General features: G+C 36.7%; 1 protein-coding gene across 1 annotated transcript in view; it reads right to left on the bottom strand.

Moving 5' to 3' along the window:
• Positions 1 to 14,815, bottom strand: part of LIN9 (lin-9 DREAM MuvB core complex component) — a 43,615-nt gene that overhangs the window by 2,706 nt on the left and 26,094 nt on the right. The window contains exons 11-14 of the mRNA XM_063304286.1: positions 12,797 to 12,877; positions 5,527 to 5,652; positions 4,577 to 4,759; positions 1,479 to 1,576 (exon numbers count right to left, since the gene is read on the bottom strand). Of these exons, the coding sequence (XP_063160356.1) occupies positions 1,479 to 1,576; positions 4,577 to 4,759; positions 5,527 to 5,652; positions 12,797 to 12,877 (488 nt within the window). The remainder of the gene's footprint in view (positions 1 to 1,478; positions 1,577 to 4,576; positions 4,760 to 5,526; positions 5,653 to 12,796; positions 12,878 to 14,815) is intronic.

Genomic DNA, 14,815 nt, shown 5'->3' on the forward strand with positions numbered 1-14,815 from the left:
TCATCATGTTGGTATTGATGAAGGGAAGGGACTAAGACTCAGACACCTGCTTTGCAGGGTTCCTTGGAGTTCAGCACTTTCCCAGCTCCTATTTAACATAACATGAGGCTACTGGGTGAGGTCATCCACTAACATGGGGACAGTTATCATCAATATGTAGATGACACCCAGTCATATATCAAGACCACTGACAAGATGTGGTTCTTTCCAAGTTCTGGAGGCTGCTAGGGTCTGAAAGAGGAAGAGGTTTAGGCTCAAACCCAGCAAGATTGAGTGGCTGTGGATTCTTCAACTGTGGTACTTTGGAAAGTGGGATAGCACTTTCTCAAATAGAACTGGCACATAATTTAGGGGTCCTCCTGGAATTATAGCTCCTGCTGAAACAGGTGGTAACCATTTTGGTTAGGCGGGGGGCTTTAAACAGATCCACCTTGTGTTTCGATTACACCCTTTCCTGGATTGGGAGGTCTTATTCTCAGTCACTAATGCCTTAGTCATCTTGTGTTGGAACTACAGCAACAAGCTTTACATGGGGCTGCCCTTCAAGACCACTGGGAAGCATATGTACAAGTAACCTTGGTTCACGCAGGTAACACCTCTGCTCTATGAGTTGCACTAGTTGCCTCTTGTTTCCAGGTGTTTGTTGTCATCTATAAAGCACTTCATGTCTCAGGGCGTGGATATCCACAAAAACCATCTTTCTCCAATTATGTCTGCTTGTCCTATTAGATCTAAGAGGGTGGGCATGCTCCAGGTCTTATTGATAAAATTATGTCATCTTGTGGGATCTCAGAAACTTGCGTCTTCCATGGTTGCCTCTGTTCTTTGGAACAGCATTCCCTCAAAGTCCACACAACCCTGACCCTGCTTATGTGATTTTTCAGCATGTTCTGGGGCAGAGCAATCTGTGGCACCTTCACTGATATGTATCTATTGGAGTTGTAAAGCTGCTAATTGTCAAACAATACAAGGCAGTGAACAGGACAAGTTAAAACCACAATATGACAATAAAAGGGGAACCAAATAGCAAATAACTGTCCAGGGAATACAAAACTTAAAATTGTCATATGTAGCATATTAGTGGGTCCACAAAACCACAGAGCCCAGGACTTGCTGGAAGAGCCAGATCTTCATAGGCTTCCTGAAGGACACCTGGACTTGGAAGAATTGGTATTGGACTATTAATCCTTGGGTGCTATGGGGTTTTCTTCTCTGAATATGTTGCTTAACAAGGTTTGGGTTACTCTTTTACTTTGTTTTTATGTTTTAATGTATTGTACCTCATTTCACTTTGGTGATGAAGGCAGCTTATAATCTGAGAAATATAGTTGCCTCATCATGAAATGGACTGACATGCTGCTACCATTGACCAAATTTTTCCCCTACTAAATGGTCTGCATCTGCATATAATAGACAATCCCATTGAAAATGTTACAATATATATGATATCTGATATATGTTTACTTTTAAGTTTTTACCTGATATTGGTGGGATCTATGGAATTCTTGATGTCATTCAATGAATCTGTTAATGACTTAAACTCAAAGGAATTTAGATCACCTCCTTCTGCTAGACACTGGAAGAAATTTCATAAACTTAATTAGAATAGAATGAAAATTTAACTTTTCAGTTATGTATTGCTTAAATATATGTGTACGTAGACAGACAGACACACACAACAGAGAGACATAGACATGGTGGGGGAAGGCATCCCCAGGAGAAATGGTTGTGGATGCTTCCATCTCACTGCATCCTGCACAGGCTGGGAGATAAACTCTTAATACCTTGATACGCATCAAGTATAAATAATGGGGAATCACTACAAACTAGGTTCTGCTAAGAAAAATGAATACAAGGTGATTAAAGAGTGTATATGGAGGTTACATCCTATATGTAACAATTGCTTATTTATGAGGCCAGATTCAGGCATGTGAATTGGTTACAACAGGCCCCCTGACCCAAACTGGCGGAGTGTATTTCTCAGAATAAGTGTTCTTATTTTCTCAGTGATGATAATTAGGGCAAGGATTTCTATGACCTAAAAATGTTAGAAATATGCAAGCATTTATGACCTCAAAACCATTTAAATATGACCAATTAAAGCAAAAATATGACTTTTAAAGCAAAAATATGACTTTACAATTTTTCTGAAATTAGCACCCAATTTTTAAAAATATGTGCTTACACACATACACATACAAATTAAAAGGTTTATTCTTCTTCACTTCCAGTGCAGAAGTGCTAGTACTGAAGGAATCAAATGAATGTTTTGAGAGTAAAATGGTCATCCCTGGATTAGTTTTCATTAACAGCAGAACTGCATTGGATACCATGTGCATCTTGAGGTTATCCAACTCAAAACTCCTTCTGTTGTCCACCAGTATGTTCTTGTATCTGGAGAAACTCTGTTTGATATCACAATAAGCTATAGGAACTAATTTGAAAAAAGCAAACTCATCTGGAGAAATTCTGGCTTGAAGTCTTCAAATTTTGCTTCAAGTCCATTTAGAACATTACTTATTTTGCAAAGTGTTGAATAACCCAGATTAGATTGCAGCACTCTTTGCAGTTTATCACTAATTTTTTCAGCCACTTTCCCCTTTGCTTGATTTATATCACTCTCAGTTTGTTTTACAATGTTCAGTGCATCACTAAGTTCCATTCCTATAGTTTCAAGGCGGGTGACTGCTCTTGATAATCCACTGAAGTTTGATCCTATATATGCTAAGTTTCCAGCCAAGATTTCAGAAAAGGAATCTTGCACAATCTTGATGGAGGAAGATTCACAACAGTCAAATTCTTTTAACTATCTGCTGCAAGGAAGCATAATTTGTGAAATAATACATAGCTGCATCCAGCCAAGTCCCCCAACGTGTCACAACAGGTTGGGGAAGGACAGCCAAAGTAGGAGCAATTTCTCTGAACTTTCGTACTCGAAGTGGAACTTTAATGAACGTTTTTTTCCCATTCGAAATTATCTACATCAGGATAGTTGCTTCAAATCTCTTCGGCCACTCTGTGTGAACCATGTGCAAGGCATGTGATATGGATCATTTTTGGATAAAGAAGTTTAAGTCCCTTGGCTGCTTTAGTCATGTATGGAGTGGCATCTCTTACAAAGAGAAGGATACTTCCCCTTTTTACACCATCTGGCCAGAGTAGTTTCATAGAATCATCAAAGAGCATAGCAATAGTGGAATTGTTTACTTTTTCTAGAGTTTCACATGTTAGAAGAAATACTTCACTAGGCTTGCCACATTTCAGAGTGCCAATAACAACATTGGCTACATATCTTCCGTTTACATCACTTGTTTCATCTATTGAAACCCATATCTTATTGTTGTCATCAGCAGATCTTATCTTTCTAACACATCTTCATAGCAGGCACAGATGTAATTTGATTTTTTGGAATCGGGTAACTGGTGTACTTATCCAAACAATACCTGAGGCTGCCACTACCTAATTTCCTTAAGGGAATATATGAACTAACCATTATTGTACAGAGATTCTTACAAAATTCTGACTGGGTATTTGATGAACCTGCAGTTGAAGAAGCTCTCTCGAAAAGGAGACGTTGCCTGTTCTCAGTGAAGGTAAATCTTGCTAAACAACTCTTGTGTTTCACAGTGTCACAAAGTTGTTGAATATTAAAATGCTTTTGGGCCGATACCTTAACTTCACACAATTTACAAAACAAAATATCACCATCACTACTGAAAATCTGCTCCCCAAATTCTTGAACAAGATGCCATAATTTCACACTCAGTGAACATCTACGTTTAGGCATGTTGAAATCAGATTGCAGCTCTCACAAGACTCCACCACCTCGAACATACACACACACCTGAGTTGGGGAGCAAATGAGAAAAAGAAAAAAAAAAAAGGCAAATTCTCACTGTTTTTTTCAGGCCTGGTCAGGGGAGAAGCCTCTGCCTGCTGAAGTCATTTTAAAAAAGGTTGCTCTCCCTCTCTCTCTCTCACACACACAGAGCCCTGAGTTGGGGAGCAAATAAGAAAAAGAAAAAACAGACAAATTCTCACTTTTTTTCAGGCCTGGTCAGGGGAGAAACCTTTTCCCTTTCCCTTCCTCCCTCACACATACCCCTGAGCTGGGGAGCAAATAAGAAAAAGAAAACAAAACAGGCAAATTCTCACCTTTTTTTCCAGGCCTGGTCAGGGGAGAAGCCTTTGTTCCCACCTATCTCTCTCTCTCTCACACACACTCACACACACACACACACACCTACCTCTCCCTGAGTTGGGGAGCGAATAAGAAAAAGGAAAAAAAACAGGCAAATTCTCACTTTCTTTGCTAGCTCGAACTTGCTGGCTTATCAGGAGGGTTGCCAATGGCCAAAATATGACCAAAATATAATGTTTGTTACAAAATTAAGCAGAAGTATGACATAACACCTTTGAAAAGTCAAAATATGACTTTTCAGGCAAAATAAAAAGCATCTAATTCTCACTAGATTACTCTAGAACATGTTTTAACTTACTTATACATTCAAATAAAGGTTCCAGAAAAAATATGACATGTCATAGAAATCCTCACCCTAATGATAATAATATTTACCTTAATCTGCAGTAGTATTGCTGTGAGTCTAGCAATCAAATCTGTTAGATTTTCATTTTGAACGCAAGGTTGTCCAGTTGTTGAGGTGTTTGATTGTCTGACAATCTCCTGAGCTTCTTCCTCACATCTTCGTCGCAGATCTGTGGGATGGTCTGAGGGCTGGAGACCTTGTTCTGGAGCAAGCTGGGACATAAAATTAAACTGAACTGAGTCACATTTTAAGAGCCAGGATTCCAAATGCTCACCTGGACCATATTTTCTAAGGCTGACACTGACATTTAAAAACTGCAGTATTGTATCTTATCAGTGTACTAATGTTTTACTCAACAATTTTTGATTTTAAAGAAAAACCTCACTGGGGCAATAGCAATAGTTTGGACTTAATGTTCAACAAAATGAGAAGCAGAATCAGCATCATCTGTTGGGGGGGAGAATAAAAAAAATCAAGTTGGCAGTTGTGATTGAAGCCCCCCCTGCATTTGTGTGCAATGTTGATACACATACAAAAGGGGCAGGACTTCAATCATGTCATCTTGACTTTTCCAAAATCCCCCGCTCCAGAATGCAGAAATGATACAATAGCCAATATCAGAAGAAGATCCCATATATTAAGCAAGTATCTTTAAATAAAAAAATCAATAATGGACTGGGCTATAAGCTTTTTAATTTCTGTGCTAGCTTTTTATTTGTGAAAGAGAGTAAGTCTCACCTGCCTCTCAGTAGCTTATCCTATTTCTTCATTCATCTGCAGATAGAGGTTAATTATTTTATCAAGCTACATCAAATATAAATGAAAGATGACTTCTATGCTTCTATGGTAGCATAGAAGAATTGTCAATAATGCATCAATAATGTGTCAATAACGCATCAATGATAATATAACCCGTAGCTTCTCCTATGGTTACCACTTACCTTGTTTCTGAAACATGAAACTAGACAAAAACACTTACCTCATAACAATACTGTTGAACTTTATGTAAAACTTTATTTAGATCCTTATTCAGCTGTTCAAGATCTAAAACAATAGTTGCATATCGTCTCTGAAATTCAATTCCAATAGGCATAGAATAGGATTTCTAGAAAACATATGAAAGAAAAAGTTAAATGCAAAAGTTAAATGAAGCATGCGTTTGTAGAATGAAATTCAGATTTTTTAAAACCCAAAATTCATTGAGATTTTTTTTCCTAACACTCAAATGTGAGATAATTGTTTCTTAAATATATTTCTGCATCACCTAGCTGTCGTTAAAAAAAAATGCGGATTTTAAATGCATTTGATGAACCAATTTGAGAACGCTCTTAGTCAGCTGCTGCTAACGGGTAATCTCTCAGCCTATTTAACCATATTTTTAAATAGTTGATATCCTTCGATGTACCAGTTAGGCTGATAACCAATTTATGTTTAAATTAAAACTGACTGAGGTTGCAATCCTATACATATATCTGTAAGCTCCAGAAAACATAATCAGGCTTATTTCTAAGACGACGTGCACTGAATTGCACTATAAGGTAAGGAGGAAGATACTGACTATAATGGATTTAATCATGAAATGTATGTCATAGAGATTTATATTTTTTTTCCTAAAAACTCGTAAAATATGTTTAGAGAAAAAATGTATTTCCAAATTTTGCATACTTATATAGACCTGTGAATTTAATAATGTAAATATTTAATAATGTTATATTAAATAATGATTATTCAGTCAAAAGAGAGCACTGAAGAGAGGAGGAAAGTTATAATGGGAGAAGGGACAGAGATGTTATATGTACACTATCTCTTAGTTCAACCAATTAAAATACTCCTAAGCACATTTACACAGAAATAAGAAATATCAGTGATTTTTGCTTTATGCTGGAAAAGGATGGCATAATTTGGTATAATTTGTTTTATAACGTATTATATTTTATGGTAATTTTTTTCTAGGTTATTGTTGTTTTAACTGTATACCATTCTGGCGGCTGTCAAGATGGCAGCTATGTAACTTGACTAAATAAATAATATGCAAAAATCTAATTGTCAGTTAAGAATTATAATCAAGGAGGTGCACAGCTATTCAGGAATGCATCAGATTAGAAATTATTTCCTTCATATGATTTCCACAGGTTTATTATGTGTTTAGAATGATTTCAAATATATTTTAAAATTGGACAGTTCCTGAAACCCATTGTACTCTAAGGTTTACACCTAACATTTTATTAATTTTATATTGCATTGTATGTTGTTGTACTTTTATTTAAGACTTACATATTGAACAGCAAATTGTCACTCTTTTAATAAATAAGAACCAATTAAATATCTGTATATTTTGCTGCCTACTGAACTTGATGTTGGGAAATTATATTTACTTAATTAACATTGAGTAAATGTTAATTACTTTATTAAAGTTGATATTACCACCTTTGCTTCAAACTTCCTCTGTTGGTTTTACTACTCTCAGTTTGGGTCGTAGTGAGAACTAATACAAATTTCTCCCACACATGAAAATATCAAACAATTCGTTGCTTCAAAGTGTGGGGGGAAATGAGAGTGAACTTTAGAGGCTTATGGAGGAAGGAACATAGGCTCAGGAGCATGGGGTCTTAAATCTGAATTCTGCTACAAGTCACAAATCACCTTTTTGACCTACATATTTCTATGACAAGCAAATAACTAATTATATGAACTGTATCCAGCTATATTCCTCTACCAGCAGAATGGCAGCCAGTAATGCAGTGTTTCTTAAACTTTTTTCTCTCAGGACCCCTTCCCACTTTTAAAAATGATGGAGGGCCCCAAAAGAACTTTTGTTTGTATGGGTTACATTTATCGATATTTACCGTATTAAAAATTAAAATTGACACATTGCTGCTACCACTTCTCACGATTGTTTGATGTATTAAACACGATTAATATTGTATAATTTTTTAATAGTAATTTTATTAAAAGTTACAATTACAAAGATAAAAATACAAACTAAAAAAAGAATAAAAAGAAAAATAGAAAGCGCAGAAAAGAAAAAATAGAAAGAAAAAACAAGAATAAAGAAAAAGAAATATATAAAGAAATGACTTCCCCCTTCATCACAAGTATAAACAATTTTAGTAACTTATCACCTTCTCTTAAAATACAACAAATGATCTCTTCTTCCCATAACCCATCCGTTTTCTATAAACAAATCCTTAAAGCCTCGTTGTTTCAGTCCTGATCAGCAAAAGTCCATTAAGGGTTACCAGCGATAACAACGTATCTATTTTAACCTTGATGAAATAAATCAACTTCATATTCCTTCCTTTTAACAATCTTGATCTTTAATCCCTTCAAATAATGTGTTAGAACTTGGTTTATTTTCATTTTTTCTTTGCCCCTTCTCACAAAGTTCTCCAAAGCTTTAACAAGACTCTTTTGTAAATCCAATATAGGGAAATTATCCAGGTCACTCTCTTAGATTGTTATTTGTATATCCCTTTTAATTATTAAGACATCAGTCGGTTTCTTTTGTATGACCAGTGTAGCATCTTTTTCCATATCATTCTTATAGCCTGTCATTTTTAAATCTACTTTCAGATCAGGCTCAATCTTGACAGGTAAAACTTGTTCCTCTTTCTTTTTTGAAACACAGTGTATAGGCAGACACTCTTAATTTTTTTCAAAAAGAATTTTATTGAATTTAAAGCAAAGATAAAAACTAGAAAAAAGCAAAAAACTACAAAAAAGAAAAAGAAAAACTAAAAAAGCGAGAAACACAAGAAAAAAGAATTTTTGGAAATTACATAGAAAGGTGACTTCTGACTTTCAATAGGAAGAATATACAGCAATTTCCATAATCAATCCCTTACTCTATATCAAACCAAGATCACATTATTTCTATAAATCCTTCCATTAGCACATATACAAATCATTAATACAATTGCTCCTTATATAAAGTATGTATGTATGTGTGTGTGTGTGTGTGCGCGCGCATATACATTAAGTCCAGTCATGTCCGACTCTAGGGGGCGGTGCTCATCTCCGTTTCAAGGCCGAAGAGCCGGCGTTTGTCCGTAGACACTTCTGTGATCATGTGGCCGGCATGACTAAATGGAACGCCGTTACCTGCCCGCCGAAGTGGTACCTATTAATCTACTCACATTTGCATGTTTTCGAACTGCTAGGTTGGCAGGAGCTGTGACTAGCAACAGGAGCTCACCCCGTCACGCAGATTTGAACCACCAACCTTCCGATCGGCAAGCTCAGTAGCTCAGCAGTTTAACCCGCAGCGCCGTGTCCCACTGTATGTATGTATCTATGTATGTATGTATGTATAAATTTCTAAATCAACTTCCCTCCCCCATAAAACAACATTAATTTAATTATTTCCTTCCCACCATTCTATATATTTCTGTCCACTATAATAAAAATCAAATTATAAAAAACATATAAATTGTCTACTTTTATAATTAGCAATACTACAGCAATCTTAATCCTATTAAACCTAAAAAACCAAGTAATTATTATTACACCTTATGAATACCTTATAAATCTTACAAATCAAACAAACCTTAAGAAAAATCGAATAAATCTTAATCCAAATCATTAAAGAAAAATAAACGCATAATAGTCTCATTATCCATCCAATTACACATTCTTAATTTTACCCCACCTCAAAGTATACCAATGCATTTACATATCTCCATTACACCCAGGGCATTTTTCTTGCAAAAATCAAACAGCCCAACTGCCCCCCTTAAAAGGTCAGACTTCCCAGCAAAGTTTTTCTTGCAAAAATCAAATAGCCCAATTGCCCGCCTTAAAAATTCAAACTTAACATAAATCTCTTCTCTTTCATAACAATCTTCCAGAACGCTATAACAATCCCACATGTAATCTGCAATTCTCCATGTAATCTGCAGCCCAGACTGTCGCTTTAACCCCTTCAGTACCAAAATGTAGTCTTCGCCTGGCATTACGTCAGTCTTACTGTCAGTAAAAAAAATCTTCCTTGTCAAAATCTTCATCTTCCTCTACAACATCTTCAGCCAGATGACACAGCTTGGAAATAATTTCTTCCCCAAAGTCTCAAATAGTCTGCAGAATAGGGCACATGACTCATGCAGATAGGAGTTAATGAGTTAATACAAACCTCCAAATGAAATTGAAACAGGAAAAGGTTAGGAATGAAATTGGCACAAAGAAAAGTGCCTTAACCAGCAGTCCCAGGGAAAGTAAACAGAAACCTGAAGATTCAAAATAACAAGTCCAAGGTGTAGGGAAATATTCAATCCTTCAAATTCAATACAAAAATAACAACAGGAAGGCAATTCTTTATTCTCAGTCCTCCTTAATCTTTAAATGGGAAAACAAACCAAAATTTAAAAATTAAATCCAGAAATAACTACAAGCACCAAGACAGTCCACTTCTTTCTGTAAAAAGCCTCTCTTCAGGTACAAAAACTTGAAAAAAAGCAATAAATTGGGTGTTTAAGAAATGGGGTGGCTGGACTTACTGTCCCTTTAAGGGCTGCAATGTGGCTCGGAAATGGTGAAATCCCAGCCTCCCGGCAAAGTCTTACTGGTCAATCATACGCACCACCCATGATCTGCTGGCTGCAACTTGCTGTCTGGAGAATGAATGGGTCGATTCCAAGCATTTTCCTTGATCTGGAAAAACACTCTGGGCTACAGGAGAAACCAGCCTGTGCCCGGAAAAACTGACATGATGCCAGTTCTGCCTGCGGAGCTCATGGGCAAAGCTGCTTAGTCTGCCATATTCCCACTGGAAGTCAGGCAGACACTCTTAAAGTTAACTTCTGGGTCCACTGTTCAAAAATATCCTTCAATATGTCCAATGTTAAAATATTTTGCTTCATTTTAATTTATATGGCAAGGGAAAAAAAACCACGAAATTTATATGGCAAGGGAAAAAAACATGAGTTAAATATAAAGTGTTACAAGATGCAAAGGAAAGAGGAAGATTGGATTAACCAGATTTGAAATTGAATTTCATTGTTTGTTGTCTGGTCTGGATGAAAGACTGGATGTTGCTGAGAAACAAGAGACTTTTATAGTTCAAAGGTCACAACCTGAGGTTTGGATGGCATGGATATTTATGGTACAATAAAGTTAAAATCAATGTGGACTTTAAAAATCATTTTATTAGACGTGTCATACTGAAAGATTAATATATGCAGAGATGGAAAGATTTGATACCTCCCTCTATGGAGGACTGGTTAGTGAAGTTGACAGATTTTGCTGAAATGGATAAACTGACTTCTTTGATTAGAGAAAAGACACTATCTACATTTATTGGTAACTGGAAGCCTCTTACGGACTTTTTGTGAAAAATAAAAAAATAAAAACTTGTGATTTATGGCATTGATGATTAGACAGGATAGATTATAGAAAGAAGAGTAATATGATGTAACATTAGAGAGAGAGGTTAAAATATATTGTACTTATGACTGCTGTGAAGAATATCGGAAGCCACTTCTTTATAACTTTTTTTCTTTTCTATTTTTTCCTCATTTTTTTCTTTTCTTGCACTTTCTGCTTTTTCTTTGATTTTTCTTCTTTTTCTTACTTTATATTTGTGTTAGTTTTTGTCCTAACAGTCAGGAAACCACGCTGAGAGAAGGAATAGGCCTCTAGTGTTTTATTACTGCTACATTAGACAGAAAATCCTAACAAACTGAAGAAGCATGGGAAAAACTCAGACAGATAAACCCCAAAAGTCAAGGCAGGTCTGATCTGTGTCTCTTTGAATGGCTGCTTAACTCCTCAGTACTGCGCATGCATTTTCCCCCCTGGATAGGGGCCCCCTCCTGCTCACCATCAGTACTAATGACAGTTTTTATCTTCTTGTTTAAAAGCCTTAATAAAAATTATATATGTAAAATATTTTGCTTCATTATTAGTAAGTCAAATTTAAGTGGTGTTCTTTAACTGTAATCTTATTTTTTAAAAAGAGAATTCAAAGCAAAAGCATTTTCCCATGGGAAAGATTCTTATATTTAATTCCAAAATCTTATTTCAAATCCATCTGGACCCTTAGTCTGTTTGTAACTTTCCAAAATCAAAGTTCTAATCACCCTTTTGCTGTTTATTCCAAAATATATTTTTTTAAGTTTAAGTTTTAAACTTGTATTTAAAACTTGTTTCACTAAGGATTGAAGGAAACTCACCTGCTGCTATAAAACTTGTTGATCTGAAGGTTTCTAATAGCTGAAAAGCAGTTAACAAGCAATTTCTGAATGTGATTAGAAAAGGAAGTATGCAAACCCAGTGTCCTTTTGAAGGCACCAACCGTGGTTTAAGCAAGATGGCTATTCCTTTGTCACCCAGAGCAATAACCCCACTGGAGACTGCTGTCTGGAGCAACTGTCTGGAGCATTTGTGGGCAATCTCAAGTCCTCTCCTAGTCCGGAGAAGAATTACAAAGAGCTGGTCTACTTGCCAGCTCTTCATTCTGCTGCAGTCGTCAGCTCCATCTTCAGTTCACTATTTCTTCCTTGGAATATTTTTCAACATACACTGGCAAATAATTTTGATTTTGCAGACCCCTGAGAGGGTCTTGGGGACCCCCAGGAGTCCTAGAACCACACTTTAAGAAACACTGCACTAGTGGAACAGATTTTTACTACCGCTGCAACCTTTAGAGAATGTCTGCAACGGGTGAGGAAAAGACTGAGTGACATGTCCTACTATATAAGTGGAAATCTATTCATTTGCTGGGACCTGCTTTACTTATTTACTTACTTATTTTCTATCCTGCCTTTATTATTTTTATAAATAACTCAAGGCGCGAACATACCTATTACTCCTTTCTCCTCCTATTTTCCCCACAACAACCACCCTGTGAGGTGAGTTGGGCTAAGAGAGAGTGACTGGCCCAAGGTCACCTAACGAGCTTTCATGCCTAAAGTGGGACTAGAACTCACAGTCTTACTTACTGTAGCTTGTATGCCACTCAGTTCCAAACAGCTCTGAACAGCTTAAATCAAGCACCGTAATGATCACAATAACCAAAACAATATTCTCTAATAGGGGTAGGTTAGAAGAAGGAGGGGGTGGTTATCAGGAGCAAACTGTTTGACAGAAGGAGGCCATCAGTGAGAAAGCTCAATTTTGGGCCAATCCACAGTTTACAGAATAAACAACATGCTATATTAACACAACATACTAAGCCCTCTCTCCCCCCGATCAAGCATGTTGTGGGATCACAAACTCATATAATAATGACCGCTGAAAGAAGGGCATATATTTACCAACTTTTCTGCTTCAGTATTCATCTCCCTTAACTGCTTGATATGTTCCTTCTTGATCATAAGTATTTTTGATAATCTGGTCTGAAGAAAGCAGAGAAAAGAGTATAATGTATTTTGCATATATTACAGAAGTTGGAAGTTAGTAATCTAGTATTGTTGTTCTAGAGGTTTGAATTAAAAACCAATACCAAATAATGTACAACGGTCTGGAAACACTTCCCAAAGAGCTTGCTGTGAAATAAGAGCAAGGTAGGTACTATTTCCTACTCAGTCTGAATAAATTTATTTTTTCAGTATTTTAAGTTTGTGTCCCAGGCCTACAATTTCAGGCTTGAAGCATTAAGTCTGCTGCAGCCAACTCTATTAACACATTTCTAGACAAGTGCAATTTACCTGATTGGCTGAACCTCTCTGCCTGGGATGTCTAACCTCCACACTAAACGTAATAAAAATGATTTTTCATTTTGTTTTTTGACATCTCTTTTGATCATCCAAGGAGGCTATATGTTGAATCTACCCAGGTAATACCATTTGCTTGAATTTTTCTCCAAAAATTATAACACATTAGCAAACTTAACTTCGTTTAAAGGTAGACCTCACTTACCAACTGCCTTGTTCAGTGACCAAAGTTACAACAGTGCTGAAAAAATTACTTTATGACCAATGCCTGCATTTACGACCTTCACAGAGTCCCTCAGTCACGTGATCACCATTACAGTGAGTACACGGTCTCCTGTGCCTGACCCATTTTTTCCTCTCCCGCCCTCACAGAGTGGAGAGATTGAAGAGGAAGGAATTACAAGAGAGTAAGCTGGCACCGAATGGAGAATACTGGCTGTTAGACGAGCACACTTGTGGATCCCAGCCCTGCACTTGGGGCTGCCAGCACCAGTGTGTTTCTTTTCATGTGTATTCCTGATTGTGTGCCTGCTTACTCTCTTGTAATCTCTTCCTCTCCAATGAATGTAAATACAAATATTAACTCCCTTCTTGCTAATTATCCCAGCGCTAGGGTGAGCATTCCAAAGGGCAGGGAAGTGGGCAAAAAGGAAAGCACAGCTGCAGTCATGTGATTTCCCACTTTGTGACTACTTTGCTTAACAACAGAGCTGCCAGTCCCAATTGTGGTCGCTAAACAAGGACTACCTGTATTGTCAAAATAGTTTCTGCTTTCCTTTTACTTATTTCATCTCTTTAATAAAGATCTCTATTTCACTCTGGTCTTACAATTCTGGAGTTGGTTTCTAACAAATCCTAGCAAAAGTTCTCACCTGCTTCTTTCTACAGTAAGGTTAAAAATTAATTGCTGTGCTCATATAATGCATTATCTCTTAATGTGATCACCTAGTTCCCATAACATGCTAAGAGAATGGCTGGGTTCCTACAACAAGCTGAATTGCAATCTACCCGACTTCATTTTAGCAGAATCTGGCATGCTCTGTGAACCCAGCCTTCGAGTTACATACTAAGGCTGGCTTTGCAAACCATTGTAAACTTCCATAAGCTTGTATTCTTCAAGTGTGTAAGAATAATTTTTCTTCTTCAACCAGCAGAACAGCTTGCCTGCTGACTCTGGATTATGGAATTTATAGGCCAACGCATTTAGATAGCACCAGAATGAACTAATAAGGATGTAAAGGTAGAGGATGGGTTGAGGCTTCACCAGTAGGAAACAGAAGCTTGATCAATATTTTCTTGTTCCTGACTTATGATAACTAAGACTGCATAATGGAAGATGTAAAATAAAACAGGATATATTTCCATTCTACCTGATCTAGAAGATTGACACTGGAAGAACTGTCATTAACCACAATATGGCCATCTAAACACTTGAAATGTGCTATTATTTCTCTCCACAGAGATGTCAGTATGTCTTAATTACACAAAGAATGGATAGATAAGGCATTTAAAAGTCTCTCATGTTATTCAGGTAAGAGGAAGATCCATATGGAGTAGACTATGCTGATGGTTGAGAGCCTTTCACGTAATTTATCAAAATGGGTGGAAATGAAATGTGAA

The sequence above is a fragment of the Candoia aspera genome, chromosome 1 (assembly GCF_035149785.1).
Source record: "Candoia aspera isolate rCanAsp1 chromosome 1, rCanAsp1.hap2, whole genome shotgun sequence".
Lineage (NCBI taxonomy): Eukaryota > Metazoa > Chordata > Lepidosauria > Squamata > Boidae > Candoia > Candoia aspera.